The sequence below is a fragment of the Panthera uncia genome, assembly GCF_023721935.1.
Source record: "Panthera uncia isolate 11264 chromosome A1 unlocalized genomic scaffold, Puncia_PCG_1.0 HiC_scaffold_16, whole genome shotgun sequence".
Classification (NCBI taxonomy): Eukaryota; Metazoa; Chordata; class Mammalia; order Carnivora; family Felidae; genus Panthera; species Panthera uncia.
Window position 1 is genome coordinate 47,673,204 of NW_026057576.1, and position 15,213 is coordinate 47,688,416.

General features: G+C 35.1%; 1 protein-coding gene across 2 annotated transcripts in view; it reads right to left on the minus strand.

The window, feature by feature from the left end:
* The window catches only part of TBC1D4 (TBC1 domain family member 4), a 186,270-nt gene that overhangs the window by 20,481 nt on the left and 150,576 nt on the right, over positions 1–15,213 (minus strand). For both annotated transcript variants that reach the window (XM_049647466.1, XM_049647467.1), the window contains 3 exons: positions 5,854–6,011; positions 3,656–3,868; positions 797–955 (listed from right to left, as the gene is read on the minus strand). In XM_049647466.1, the coding sequence (XP_049503423.1) occupies positions 797–955; positions 3,656–3,868; positions 5,854–6,011 (530 nt within the window). The remainder of the gene's footprint in view (positions 1–796; positions 956–3,655; positions 3,869–5,853; positions 6,012–15,213) is intronic.

Here is a 15,213-nt window from a genome sequence, read left to right on the forward strand (position 1 = left end):
CTTAACTATGCAAGAGTTTCACACATTAATCATAAGCTTTTAAAACAAGAGTCATTAACATATATCTTTGGATATTCTTGGATTTTTATTTTGCACTCAGCTTATATAGGTCATGAGATCCTCATTTTAATAGCTGGGTCACAGAAATGCACCTCAAATATTCACATGCTAAGCAGTTTTAATTTTAAATTTAAGATGTTTAACTATCAGCCATTTTATATGACAGAGTAGCAATGCAGTATAATGGCCAAATAAAAGCAATTTTTCCAAAATAAAGGAATATATACATGGAAGGAAAACTGATTGATGAATAAAAACATAAATCTGTTTACATGCACACATACGTGTAGGTGAATATACATATACATATAAATATAAACATTTCTGACTAAATGATGGAAATGAGTCTAGTTTGTAAGTCTAAATTATTTTTATGGATATGATCCAAGGTCTCTACCCATGCATTCACTCCTTTCTTGATAAACAACAAAGACAGCTGAGAACAGCTGGTTGAAGAAGACAGGAAAACCTAGAAGAAAAGGTGTCTGCTAACTCCTCAGGGACCATCTCTTCATTAGCACTGTTTTCTTCCCAACAAAGTCACTGACTGCAGTCAAAAGCAAATTACTTCCCTTTTTTTATAGGTAAAGCACAAGGACAAAATTATGCCCAAGCTACACAATCAAAAAATCTCTAAAGATTTTCTCTAAAAAAAGATGATTAATGATGATCCACCTGAAACTAATGTAACATTGTGTGTCAATATTACTCAAATGAAAAAGGCAATCCAGAATACCTTCTTTAAGACAAATATGAATGTCTTCCATATCGCTTCTGATTTTAGCTCTGCAGTTCAACAACTTCTTATCCCAGGTTAGTAAGACCTCCTTCTGACATACACCAACTTCTTCATAGTCCAGTTTAACTTTTCTGGACTGGAGTTCATCTCTGCTTGCTAAGAAAAACAAAAGAATTTGTGTAAAACTGATGTGTTCCTAGAACACAGAATTTTAAACATTTTGTTGTATTTGTAAAATCATGCCAAATGATTTTTAGGAATCAACCACTAACATGTAGTCACAAAGTAAACTTAAAAAAAGTGAGGATACATGAAAGGTTCCCAAACAGAGTCATATCACGTAAAAAAGTATCAGGAATAACTTTCTAAGGAGGTTTTACTCTGTATCTTACAGATGGGAGCTCTACTAAGCATAAAAAACTAAGCGTGTTCCCTACGCTGTAAGTTTCAATTTTTTTGACAAATGTGATAGCCTCAGATGTGACAACTTGCATCATTTTCAACACCAATGATATTTTATATATGACCTATATGAGAAAACAATACCTCGTGCTAACCTTGATTAGAGAAATACTGACCATGGTAACCCAATACATTTTTATAATTATTCCCAGAGTTACCAATACTTCTTTTAAAAATGTTAAGTCATGTGCCTCTGTGTTCATTTTTTTCTTAAAGAAAAAAATTCATTTTATTGAAATTAACACTACTTCTGTTTTTAAAAATAGTACAGAATTCTCTCTTGTTTGATGGTCTAAAATATAAGCCCAAAGCTCATTAAAGACAGGCCTATAAAAGCAACTACTAACTTGACGTGTTCTTTATCTTGAATACTTGATTCCAAAAGAGTAAAGGAAGAAAAAACATTTAGCTATTTTTTTTTTCTTTCATTAGGATCACATTGAACAGGAGTCTCACAGATTAACGTGTATTCATTCAAGCTCACAGTGCTCAACCCCTTACCTTCTGCAACACAAATCTTTGTCATGCATCCAAAGTCCTCGACAGCACAAAAACAACAGCAGAATGAGTATTACCCTTTACTTAGTGTGTTTGAAACCATTCCAAAGAATTTAAATATCTTATAATATGGTTATTCAAATAAAGAGTAAAAGTTTCTACTGAAAATCCAGATATAACCAAACTTTCACTATGAAAATACTCCTGGATACCACTAGATGGCCTACCTCTTGGATACCACTAAACTCACAGAGAGGAGCTTCGCTTCTCAATACTTGCTTTATATTTCTCTATGGTAATCAAATTTTTTTGAAGAAGTGGGTTCATTAAAGCTAATAATTAATATAACCCTATATGTTACTTTACTAATTATTTTTTTATAATGAAAAAAAAGCATATTTCCTTTTTTTCCCCCTGCAACGTTCTCTAGATCTTTATTCATTTAAGAGAATAATCAAGAGCTATGTGCCAGCTTCAGGCCCTGAGGATAAAATGCTGATTAAGAACAGTCAACATCTGGCCTCACCTGGTTAACTAGGCAAAAAATAAAGAACCATCAATAAATAATTATCCATTGACTAGAATTTTAATAAGCTCAACTATTTTTTGTCTCTGTTACTTAAATACAGAAAAAAAAGAACTCATAAAGGTTTCTGACCATATCTGCTAAATGTCACCTCCTCTCTTATCCTAAATATGAATTGAATTTCCCTCAAAATCTATAAAATCCCGGGTGGGCATACCATTTATCACATCAAACTTTTAAAAACTGTACCAATAACAATCAATTGGGTTTTTAATTTTAAAGAAAAAAAAAAAGATTTACTTCCTAGGATATTTAAAACTTTACGTACTTCCAGTCTGCCAAGAAAACAACAATAAAGAAAATTACTCCCTTGCAAACTAAATATTGTTCAATTTAAAAACAGAATTGAGTATTAGGTGTAATAAGAGGAATCTTAAGATAGGTGATGAGCATAGAAATGTGAATACCTGTTCTTAAAAAAGCATTTTGGAAGACAACACAATAAAAGCAAGCCAGAGAAAAACCTAAATTGTACATTTTCCTATAATCTTGTAAATCAAAGGACCCACTTAAGCTAAATCATTCATTTTACACATGTGAAAAACAAGGCCCTTTTAGGTTAAGTGAACTGCCAAACATAGTAACATTAGTACATTTTTTGAGTTTTGGTCCAGTCTGCACATCTCCTTATGTGTGGTTCATAAGGAGGTAAATAACATCATTCTTTCAAAGTCTGGAAAACACATTCTAAAACACTTGTTCATAAACTAAGCAATAAAGCACCAGTAATACCACAGAAGCTATTGTAAATTATCCAATTATAAATTTAATGATTTGAATATGATTTTTTAAGTAGAAAGTATATAAAGCAATAACAAAAATTAGGAACTTTGATTTGATAACAGGTAATTAGATAGTTGAACTGGGTACAATACAAATAGAATTTATTTGAAATAGGCACATTTCCCTTATTATAAATGCAATTAGCCTAAAAGGTGAAAATCAATTTCAAAAAGAATTTTTGAAATATTTTTCATGTTTAAGGGTTTTTTTTTTAAGTAATGCACAATAATATTAGACTTTCAGTCACATCAAATACATGGATGCCACACTATGTACATTTTCTGTTACCCAAAAACACTCTAAAGGTGTCTGATGTTTTAGCTATTAAACAAAAATGCAAATATTTTAAGCTGCACATCCCCATGTCATTGCAACCTCACAAAATAAAATGAAACAATTATAATCAGTAAAATCCTAGTCAAAGTGCATTTATACTCCTTGACTGAGTGTGGGGAAGACGGGGGTGGTTTTAACCTAAAGCTTTCAATTATAGTATCATATCATTTAGCCCTGATTGAATGGCTAACCTTCAAGTTTCTGGTTTTCTTTCTCCATTCGAAGCAACAAGATTTGTTGATGTATTGCTTTTCTCCACAAACTCCTCAGTTCTTCTGACTTCTTTCTTTCTTCAGCCTTCTCTGGATCATCATCTTCACCAGACATGAATATAACCAGTGGTTCCTCCTCCATGGTTGGAGCAAGAGGGGACAGTGGCAGCAGCTCGTTCCTGTCCAGTCCATCTGCAGAGAAGAAAACAGTGAGAGGCATTCCTAAGCAGTAACCCAGACTACGCAGAAGCTTTCTCTAGAATTGATGTTCTCTCATCCTATCTTCCACCTTTAAAGCTTTTCACAAGGCCACTTTCCCAGTAACTGCATTTCTGGAACTAACAGCTTAAGTAAATTCACTAAACTAAATTCCCCTGACAGATTTCCCTCTCGAGTTGAAACGAAAGCACATGTAATTTCTGTACTTCTTCTTTCTGCACACAATGACCTATAAGATAGGTGCTCTAAGATGAACTGGCAATCCCCAGAGCCCAACACTTCTGCAATTTATCTTTGTACATTCTCTGATTGTGCAAAACAAAAAGGTTACATGAGTAGGTAACAGTGATCTCCTAAGGTCTCCATCTACCATCAGACACAGTCAAGAGAAGAGCAGCTAAACAACGTGGGGCCTGTCTTGGCTCAGCACCTCTGCTCGCTCCTGCAACATTCTCTTACCCAATTCCTGGAGCTCGCTCTCTCCCTCTGTTCCAGGCCATTCGTTGCACCTTTGCCAATTAGTTTCCTATTAACAAACATGACTATGTCTCTTAAAATATTTCAACGGTTGCTTATGCCCCAAAGCACAAAGTCCAAACTACTGCAAACAGCATATGGACAGCTTCAGACTCCTGCCTCGCGTAAACTTCCCAACCTGTGTTTCCATCTCCCATCCTCTGCTCCCGTCATGCTGAATTTCTCACGATTCCCTAACCTGCAAAGTTCTCTCCGATGATGTCAGAGTTTTGCTAGTTTCACTTCCTGAAACATGCTTCTCCCAGCAATGAGTTTAAATGTAAATATCCAGCATTCCTGTGAAGCTTTCTCTGGCCACCCTAGGCAGAGTTAATTTTTTCTCTAGTAATGTCAGTTTCTTGTTTCTTTTTCTTTACTAACTGACCTCTGCCCTTACCCTTATTATTTATTTCCTTAATAAATAATTTTTAAAAATTTTACTCAAGAGCTCCTTTTCTAACTTCTTGAATTAAATACTTAGGTACATTTGAGTTTTGTCTTTCCTGATTTTAAAAATGCCCTTTAAATACAACTCAATGTTGATGTGCAGGGCTCTGAACATATTTTCTTCCTTCTAGTTTCTAGTAGTTTTCAGTTTCCAAACACATGAAACATTTTAGTTGTCTTCTAATTCTTGATTCCTTTTTTTTTTTTTTTTTTTGCACTGTAATCAGAGATTATGTGATTGTTTCATTAAAATAATGCCTTTGTGGCCAAGTACACAATTTTTTGGAATGTTCCATGTGCACTAAAAATGAATGAACTTTGCCTATGGGGGAGCAAGTTTCTATATAAATATTAGACCAAGCTTGTTAAATTATATTTCTCAAATATTAACTATATATACCCTCCTTGTATTTAATTTTTAGAGAAAAATATGTTAAAATCTCCCATGAGAGCTACTGATGTATTTCTTCCCAACATTCTGTGAACTTCTATTTTCTAACTTTCAAGGCTATGTAATTACGCATGTTGGCATAATTGATCATCATTTTTGTATCTCTGTTTATTGTTATAATTTACTTTGCCCCTTTGGATGTCTTTGCTTTAATTTCTAACAGGTCTCATATCTTTTGGTTGATATTTGTCTAATGTCTCTGTATCCATTTCTTAATCATTCAACATTTTGATGTCACTTTGTTTTATGAGTGACCCTTGTAAAGGAGTAGGTTACTTTTCTAATAATAAAAAAAAAATGTATGCTTTTCTAGCAGTATCTTAGTGCCCAGTTTGGGGAGTTCACTCATTCACTCATCAAGCATTTACTGAATGTCTACTATGTTCTAACGATAGCTGAGAAGTTCACCACCATGTCATATATGGAAACAGAAGTTATTTCTCCACTGAAATCACTCAAATCTCTTTGTACCCAAAGCACTGCATTCCATTCCCTAGTTTATGATACCGGTAAGGAGTAATTCTTTAGTGTGTACCACACAGACCCTGCTGCATTGCTGAGGGAGATTTGTTCATGGGAGAAGCAACCCTGAGGAAAATGCGCTGCCTCCAGGAGATTCGACGAGGGGTGACGGGAGTGCCTCCAGCGTTTAGGGATTCATTGCTGCAAGTAGACGAGGTCCTTTTTCTCCCCTCTCCATCACTGTGGAAAGCAAATAAATATGTAACTTGTAAGGAGAAATACACAGCACGGTTCTTCACAACCACACGGTAGCACAAGCCATTCACAAGTCCTGCCATGGGCAAGCACAAGCCTCAGGCAACAAAGAGCGATGCATCACTAGGCACACTGGTCATCCAGGCCACAGCAGCCTGGGGAAAATGCAATCCAAGCCACAGCCCAGGCATGAGGAGCTCACCTGTTTCTACTCATTCCATAGTAGCCAACCATTTCAAGTCCTAACCCGAGGAAAAGATGAACGTATACAGAGGCACAGAGGCTGCTTAAGTAATGAACTCATGCTTTACTAAAAAATTAAAAAGTGCATTCTAAACAATGTAAATGTCCTATAAGAGGCTCAAAAAGAGCTTTCCTTACACTCTTACAGAATAGACTGATAAAGATAGCTTCTTATTGCCTGTGACTGTTGAGATCTGTCTACAAGTTGCTAGCCACCAACCAATATGTGGATCATGGCACAAAGTAACCCGAATAAAGGAGGAATGCTTAACCTTGGGATTATTATTAGGTAATATATTAAGAAAAGAACTGTGATCAATAAGACTGGCTAGGTTAAGATAAAAAATATTCAACATCTCTCTATAGGAGGATTTCACAGAGACTGTAATATACTGGTATGCACTATGACTTTCCGAAGAGTGAAGTAATGTATAGATATGCCCTAATCTATTTCAATCATTTGACCCCATAATCACCTTCCCCAATTTTGGAGGCAGGGAGGGGGCTTTGAGCATGTGACAGCTTTATACATTAGTGCTTTGTGAAACAAACATGTGGAAATGTGGGTCTGCTCTAAAACTTTCATTTCCTAGGAAAGAACGTTCTAAGTCATGCTAGGCCTATCTGCAATAAAAGGTCATCCTGACTCAAACTCACTTCTGAGACGAATCACTTTAGCAGCTGGAATGCCATGCAAGAATTGCTACTGTTAGTGGTGGTAACAGTACATTTCAAAGTCTCTGGGCTTTCCTGAAAAAATGCTGAAGGTAACAGTATTTATGGCTAGTGATACCAACAAGTGAAGATCCAGGACTTTTAATGGAGTCCAAAAGAGTCAATGCTTAAGTCAGAAAGGAAATGTAGCTAGAAAATCCACCACCTGCCTCAGTGGTACTGAGGCCACCAAGAAGGGAGCAATTCAGCACCTGCTTATCATATTTTTATTTATGTACCCATGGTCATCAGGTAATTCCGTTATCTCTAATCTTGACCTATCTTCCTGGAATGATTACTTCTAGATTAGCTAAACTAAGGTTAAGAAAAAGACATGCCTTCAGCTGTTGCACAGTTGGCAGTGTGATAGATTAGGATACTTCAGAAAGCAACAACACATATATCTCAATACAGTCAAACCCCCTTCGTTAGATAAAATTACAACCCTAATATGTGTCCATGGTGTCCATGGTTCAAAGCTCCCTGTAAGACTGAATAAATATGTCCACCTTTACTTCCGCTTTGGAAAGTATTAACTCAAGTATTTCCCTTTTAGAAACTATGATTCAAATGTTCTGCAAATAATAGTTATATCCTGATAGACACTCTTGAAGTACTCTGTATCTTCACTTTGGTAACACTATCTCACGAGCAGTTATTTGCTAAATGCCCAGTTAATGGACGTATTTCTAGCTTCTGGTATAATAACTGGCAAATAATAGCAAACATTAACTCAGAAGGTTAAATGAAATGGACAAAAAAATCATATGGGCTAGGCTAACATGTCAGGAATAACTAAAAGAACACCTTTTTAAAACCTATGTTGGTAGCATGACTTTTACATCCTTTTTGGCAAAAGCTCTAACAGCTCTGTTTCCTGAAAGTACAGACCAAGCTGTTGATGGCACTGGTAGGTACTAACAACAGCAGCAGTGTTAGTAAACAGTGTAAGGCATTGTTTTTCCGAGTAAGTGCTGTTCCTGTCCTGCATAAAGGCGTCAAAATTTATAATTTAAGCCTAGAAAACTAAGTGAAAGACTTCTGTAAAGTATCTATTTCAATGCCTCATGGGGTAAGTGTTCAATAATTCCTCTTGACTATTTAGCAGCTCTGACAAACAAAACTACAATAAACTAACCCGAAGGATTCTGAAACTTTTATATTTTGATGGTGGAATTAAACTATCTTTTAAAAATCAGACTTGGGGCACACAGGTGGCTCAGTCAGTTAGGCATCCAACTTTAACTCAGGTCATGAACTCACAGTCCGTGGGTTCAAGCCCTGCGGTGGGCTGACAGTACAGAGCCTGCTTCGGATTCTGTGTCTGACTCTCTCTCTCTGCCCCTCCCCTGCTCATGCTCTGTCTCTGTCCCTCTCTCTCAAAAATAAATAAACATTAAAAAAATTTTTTTAAATCAAGTTCCAATTCGCCGTCAATGACATGTTGAATGTCTAGATAGTACTAAAAATAAAACTTAAAGTACTCCTAACAATTTCATTATTGTCTCTAAAATATGTGCTTTTGGGGGATTAGATTATAAAACAGGTCCATAAAGTACCCTCACATTAGCCTGCTACATATTTGAAAGTTTCATAACATCTAAAATTTTATATCCTATAATCTAAATAAATTGCCAAGTGACACATTTTCTTCCTATGTCTGGAATTGAATGGTCAGAATTGATAAGCCAAAAATTAGCAGTCAGAATATAAGATAATAATATACTGAAAAGCACTTACATAACAGACCACTGACCCCTTTATCTTGGTACTAAAAAAGGACATCCTAAAAAAGCTGGTTGGTGGCTGAGATAAGGAAAAGGCTGCCCTGCTTCATTTCATTCCAGAAGCCATGTACCCAGAAGTCTGAGTCCAGATAAGGGCTCCAGCAGTCAGTGCATATATGCAACTTCCCACAGCTTGCCCTTTGATTTACCTACTATTGGTCAGCAATCTGACATTCCTACGGTGGTAACTGCATTGTCCTAATATTTAGCATTTTACAAGTAGGAACTCATTTTATCCTCACAGCAACCTTATGGGGTAGGTGTTATTTCTATTTCCACTTTTAGTGAGAAAACTTTCTCTGGGTTGAAAAAGTCTAAGCAACTTGCCCACAGTTCCACAGATAATAAATGGAGAAGCCAGAATTCAAATCCAGGTGGTCCAGGATCCCAACAAAGGCACTACACTTCATCATGCCAATGTAAATCCTCTCCTCCTTAGTTCAGACAAAGCACTACTGGACCATAAAACTAAACCTGTCAGTATCCCCAGTGCCATGTGTATTTCTGGTGGAAAAAAAAAAAAAAAATCAGTCTCTAACTGGCTTTAAGTCTTATAATCAGTATTCCTCTTTCCATTTTTTAATGGCACAAAGTCATTTATTTCAGCAGAGAAATAACTTCAAAGTACTAAGTGTTCACTTATGTACATGTCTCACTTCTTCTTTGCTTTTGAAAGAACTCCATTCCAAAATGCAACTATTTCTTTAAATGGAAGGATCAAAAACAAAACACATTAATATGGTGGACTATACATATATTGTATTATCTTTACATTTTTTTAAATGATAAAACAAATCAGAACCATTTCCTTATTTTTCCATGGTCTTTTCCCTCCTTCTTTTGCATTTTGGAATGTCAACATGTATATTATAAAATTGCTTCCAAAGTGACATATTCAGGAAAAGTAGTTTGTGCCAGAATTACCTCTATTGAAAATTTATGAAATTAAAAAACGAATAACTAGGAAAGAACTACAATGTGGTGAATTCCCAATTATTTTTATATTGGTGTATTCTATATATATTTCCTATTACCAGTCACCAGTTAATTAAGAACCACAATCCAAAAGGCACAAATGAGAGCTTTATAAGAAGAGAAAATATTCTATCATATTCTGTAGGCTGGGAGGCACTTCCAAGTCCTTCTGGACACAGCATCAAATCCAAAGCTATGGATATGATATGAATGCTCCCACAAAGCTCCAAGATAACTTTTTAATACATCTTTGGCCAAGCAGTTAGAACCTTTACCACCCTGACTTTTTAAATTAACATTATACTTCTTGTGTTAACACAGAATTTTTAATGGATACTTGTCTGCTTTAGTAACAATTAATTTGCTGGATATTGTAAAAAATGGAGGTGTTTTAGTGATCACTCATAGGGACTCAATGTTAAGGTTGCAGTCATGTTTTATTCCACCTCCCCCCACCCCCACCACCAGGCAGCATAGATACATTGTTCACAAAGCTAATATGTGGAATTTAAGAAACAACAAAAGTGAATACAGGGTAAGGGGCGGGGGGGGAGGGGGGAGGAGAGAGGGAAACAAACCACAGGAGACTCTTCGCTATAGAGAACAAATTGAGGGTTGATGGAGGGAGGTAGTTGGGTGATGAGTATTAAGGAGGGCACTTGTGATGAGCACTGGGTGTTGTATATAAATGCTGAATCACTGAATTATACTCCTGAAACCAATATTGCAGTGTATGTTAACAAAATAAAACTAAAAAACAAAAACAAAAAAAACCCCAAAAGGTGTTTTTCTGCTTAGCAGGAAACTGCTCCTCATCCTCCAGCCCCTGGGCACCCATCTAAAACGAGTAGCATCATAAAGGCCAAATAAATGACTAATACTGATTAAAGCTATATCTAAATCACAATGTTTTACAATTCAAGATAGAAACAAGACTTGATTAATGTGATATAGCACCGATTTCACAGAAATCTGAAAAAGTGTTCTCTTTGTAAATGCCTCAGGAAAGACTCGTGGAACAACATAGTGATGAAACTTGAGCTTTTCCCACAGGATCCAAAGTATAATTTACACATAACTGCATCAGGTACACTAATAGTTTATGTAAGTACTGACTTTCAACTAGGTACAATCCTATCATTCTTTGGAAAATCTTTACTAATTAAATAAAACTGATATTGAACTATTCTAGTGGAAAGCAATATATAGCATGTGAGCTATGAGTCAGAGATAGATTAATCAGTGGAACAATGTGTAAAACAAAAAGAAAGAATGAGAAAAACAAGGAGTTTTATTTCCTAAGCTCTACTTTGAATATACACTTTTAAAAGATTAAGTTCTTTACACTGGAATTTAAAGTATCTCTGGGTGGCTAGCTCATTTGCTTACTCACATCCCTAAAACCTAAGATTAAGGAAATAATACTAAACAAGATATAAAACATCCCTAGGGCTCAATCTAACCATATGTAAAATAAGGAAAGTCCAGGCCAAATAAACAGACCTGTTTTTATGACTGTAGAACCTAGAAGGACACACAGTAAAACTAACACTTCCATTAGGCTTTTAAAAGTAGGTAAGAGTCTTAAACCCAACCATTAAAAAGTGTCAATTACAAGTCTCAAACAAAAAGTCATTTTTTATCTTATCAATGTGTCCAAAATGATTTCCTTTTTTCTCCTTTCTTTTCTCCTTTTTTTTCATTCTAGTCCAATCTTTAACACTGTGTCTTCACTGTAGCTAGAAAGAAATCCAAATGTTAGTGGCTCCAAACAGAAAGATGGGCATGTCTGTTTTTCACGGGATTCCTGATACAAACTAAGTATAGAACCTAAAACAAAGCCAAGAATAATTATTTCCAGTTAAGTTGTACAGCAATAATTTTGGATGTTTACCACAAAAAGCCATGTCCAGACCAGTGGGAGGTTTGACAGGCCTCAGCAGTGTCTCAAAGTAACCAACTTATCAAGAATTAAGGTGAATAGGAACAGATTAACAATCCTCTTTGGGTGAAAACTAGATTAAATTTTATGACCTTGTTTCTTTTAGGATGCTCATTTCTGCATCTTCTTGAAATAAACTCCTTATATGTACATACATACCTCCAAATGAGCAAATTCATGTCTATTAATTCAAAATTAAAATCAGGCTTTGCTTGAAGGCCACGGCACAGTACTAAGGAATTGTCAGCACAGAATAGAGTAGAAACAGGATTTCTGTTTGCAATCAACATTTTATATGATTATTTGTGATCTTTGATTACACCAGGCATCACATTTTCCCTACGACAGAACCCCATAGCACCAGAATGTTGGCATGCATTCAGGAGACAGCCAAAACTGTTTTTTAACTGACAGTGATATTCAGGTGGAAGAATTTATGAATTTTTATAAGAACATATTTAGACCTCTAATCACCTTGATTCTGAAGCAGTGTCCTGTCTAGTCCAACAGGAAAAGAAGGAATGACATTAGCATACAGAGAGATATATGACCAAAATCAGGATTTTAGAATAAAAAGGCATTTCCATTAGTCATCAATAAAGCATACAGTTATTTCAATAATGAATCGTGATATGATAATACTATTTTTATCAGTGAACACAAGAGAACTATGTGGAACCAAAATTGTACTACAAAGTACTTCAGCAAAAATCTTATTTTCTCACTGAAAAGTCTTATAAGTGAATAGAAGTAATGACTATCATTTTACTTTTGACCAATTAACTTCAATATAAATGTTTTCTTGGTTAAAGGCTTAAATGCTGAGAAAAAATTATAAGGAGTGACAAAGATGCCTATTGATAGAAAGGATGTATCATATTTGATAAATATTATATAAATGTACTATATCATCACAGTTATGGTTCAGCTACTAAACAATGAAATGACATTAAATTTTTAAAAATTAATTCAAGGCAAAACAAAACATATGCTTATTCCCTTTCCTTTATCATTTCAAGGCTGTGCAGATAAACCTACTAATCAATAAACCATATTAAAAATATCTTGATTCCTTTTTCTCAGCCTACTACTGACATGTTTTTAATGATTCAGAATAGAGGTCCTAGAGAAGGATGCCTAATCTGAGTTTCAAATTTTCAATTTAATAGGCTTTTTAAGAAGTAGTATATATTAGCCTATATGCTAACATACTCTGTACCTTATTTGACTGTGCATATTTAGAGATTCACTCTATACAACTAATAAGATGCGAGGTACTCAAGTGAAAAGAAAATTGTAATTCATAGTATTCTGAACCTCATTCCTCTCAATATTCTGAATAGTTCCAGATATTACAGTAATTGTGTGTGCTTCATGTTCTCTCTGAAAGGCGTGATGAGAAATGTAGATTCAGAAATCACTGAATTAAAACCATGCTCTTGAGTATCCTCATTCTTAGGAAATACATATTAAAGTATGCAGAGTATTAATGTATGAATGGAAGTAACCTATTTACAAATGACTTAGAATAAAGAAATATATACTCATATATGCACGTGTGTGTGTACACATATACATATAATATGTGAATAAACAGAAGGAATGGTAAAGAAAATGTGGAAATTTTAAAAAATTGATGAATCTGGATAAAAGGTTTTCAGGAGTTCTCCATATTATTTTTCCAAATTTTCTTTAACTCTGAAATTATTTCAAAATACAAATTGAAAAAAAAACCCTGTCCCAGATTATAACTAATAATTTATGTCTAAGTGACTTACTAGTTGAAATAAACCTATTAATAGTGAATTTTGTCCAACAATTTTACTACTGTGTACATAGTCCTCAATAATGGACAGATATGCTAATATCCAGGACAACTAATAATATCCAGGATAGCACTCTTTTAATGACCCAAAACTAGAAACAACCCACATATTAAGTGGAATACTATACAGCAATAAAAAATAAATGAACTGAACTACACATAAAATGGGGATGAATCTCATAAAGTAATGTGCAATGAAAGAAGCCAGAGTAAAAGAACGTATGCTGTACTATTCCATTTATACAGAGTTCAAAACCAGGCAAATATGAACAATGGTATGAGTGATCAGGGGGAAGGGAAGTGATTGGGTGGGAAGAGGAGAAGAACCATGAGAGTACTGATAGCATTCCATTTATTGAGAGGTGGCGACATGGGAGCATTCACTCCGTGACAATCCACTGAGCTGTATGCTCAGGGCTGGGGTACTTGCCTTTTTTTTTTTTTTAAGTTTATTTATTTTGAGAGAGCGAAAGAGAAAGAGAGAGAAAGAGAGAGTGCACACATGAGTCGGGGAGGGGCGGAGAGAGAGAATGCCAAGCAGGCTCTGAGCTGACACAGAACAAAGCCTGACTCGGGGCTCAAACTCACTAATTGTGAGATCATGACCTGAGCTGAAATCAGGAGTCAGACACTTAACTGACTGGGCCACCCAGGCAGCCCTGATTGTTATACTTTTCTATAAAAATAAAAATTTTAAGTCTCTTTTTGGCCTGCTGGGTCTATGCTGGTCAAATTACCAAAAAAAAAAACAAAAACAAAACTGTACAGAAAGTACAGAAAAATGTACAAGAAAGTGCTCTCTGATTTTTCGCTATTCTTAGAGCCAAGAAAATATTACAAAGCACAGAAAACAGGATTATTTTTAATGATCCTACAAATTTAAAAGTTCTCCATTTGTTTAAATATATCACTTCAAGTAAGATAGCTATAAAAAGTGAAAATTTTCAATGCAAAACTAAATACACTTACCCTCTGACTTTAATATCCTTCTTTAGAATGAGATACAGAGGACTAGGAAGCTTTGAGCAAGAATAATGCACACACTTAAGCAAAACTACTGAAGACAGATATGTAACACACTACAATATAAATAATCTAAAAAAAAAAGCCACTGTTTTGGCATTCTGCATTCTGTTCACAGCTAACCTTTGACCTTCTCAATGATTTTTCCTAATTGTCACTTTTGGGCAGGGTTCTGTTTCCAGAAGAAAACTAGGATTGCCCAGATGCTCACTTTAACTAACATAACAATAAGAAACTGCCAGTATGTTTCATTCAAAGTGCTGTACTCTTATTAATAGGTAGTACTATAGACATAAGGCAAACTGATATTTTTATATGTGTACGTTCTTGGTTCTCTCAATTCATGGCATATTCCACATATACTACACTGTTTTTTGTAGCTAATTTCTTTTCAACCTTCTCCCATAAGGTTGTCCCTGAAAAATCCCTTATTTACTTTTTTATATTTATTTTTTAAGCAATCTCTACCCCCAAAGTGGGACTCAAACTCCCAACCCCAAGATTTAAGAGTTGAATGCTCTACCAAGTGAGTCGGCCAAGTGCCCCCTTGAAAAGCCCTTTAAAATCAGTTCTTCATTCATTTTCTTCACTAGAAACTCAATGTATGAACATGACTTTGTACTAATTCAGAGGAAGTTCAGATTCAAAATTTTTTAAATCCAGTATTAATTATCTTTC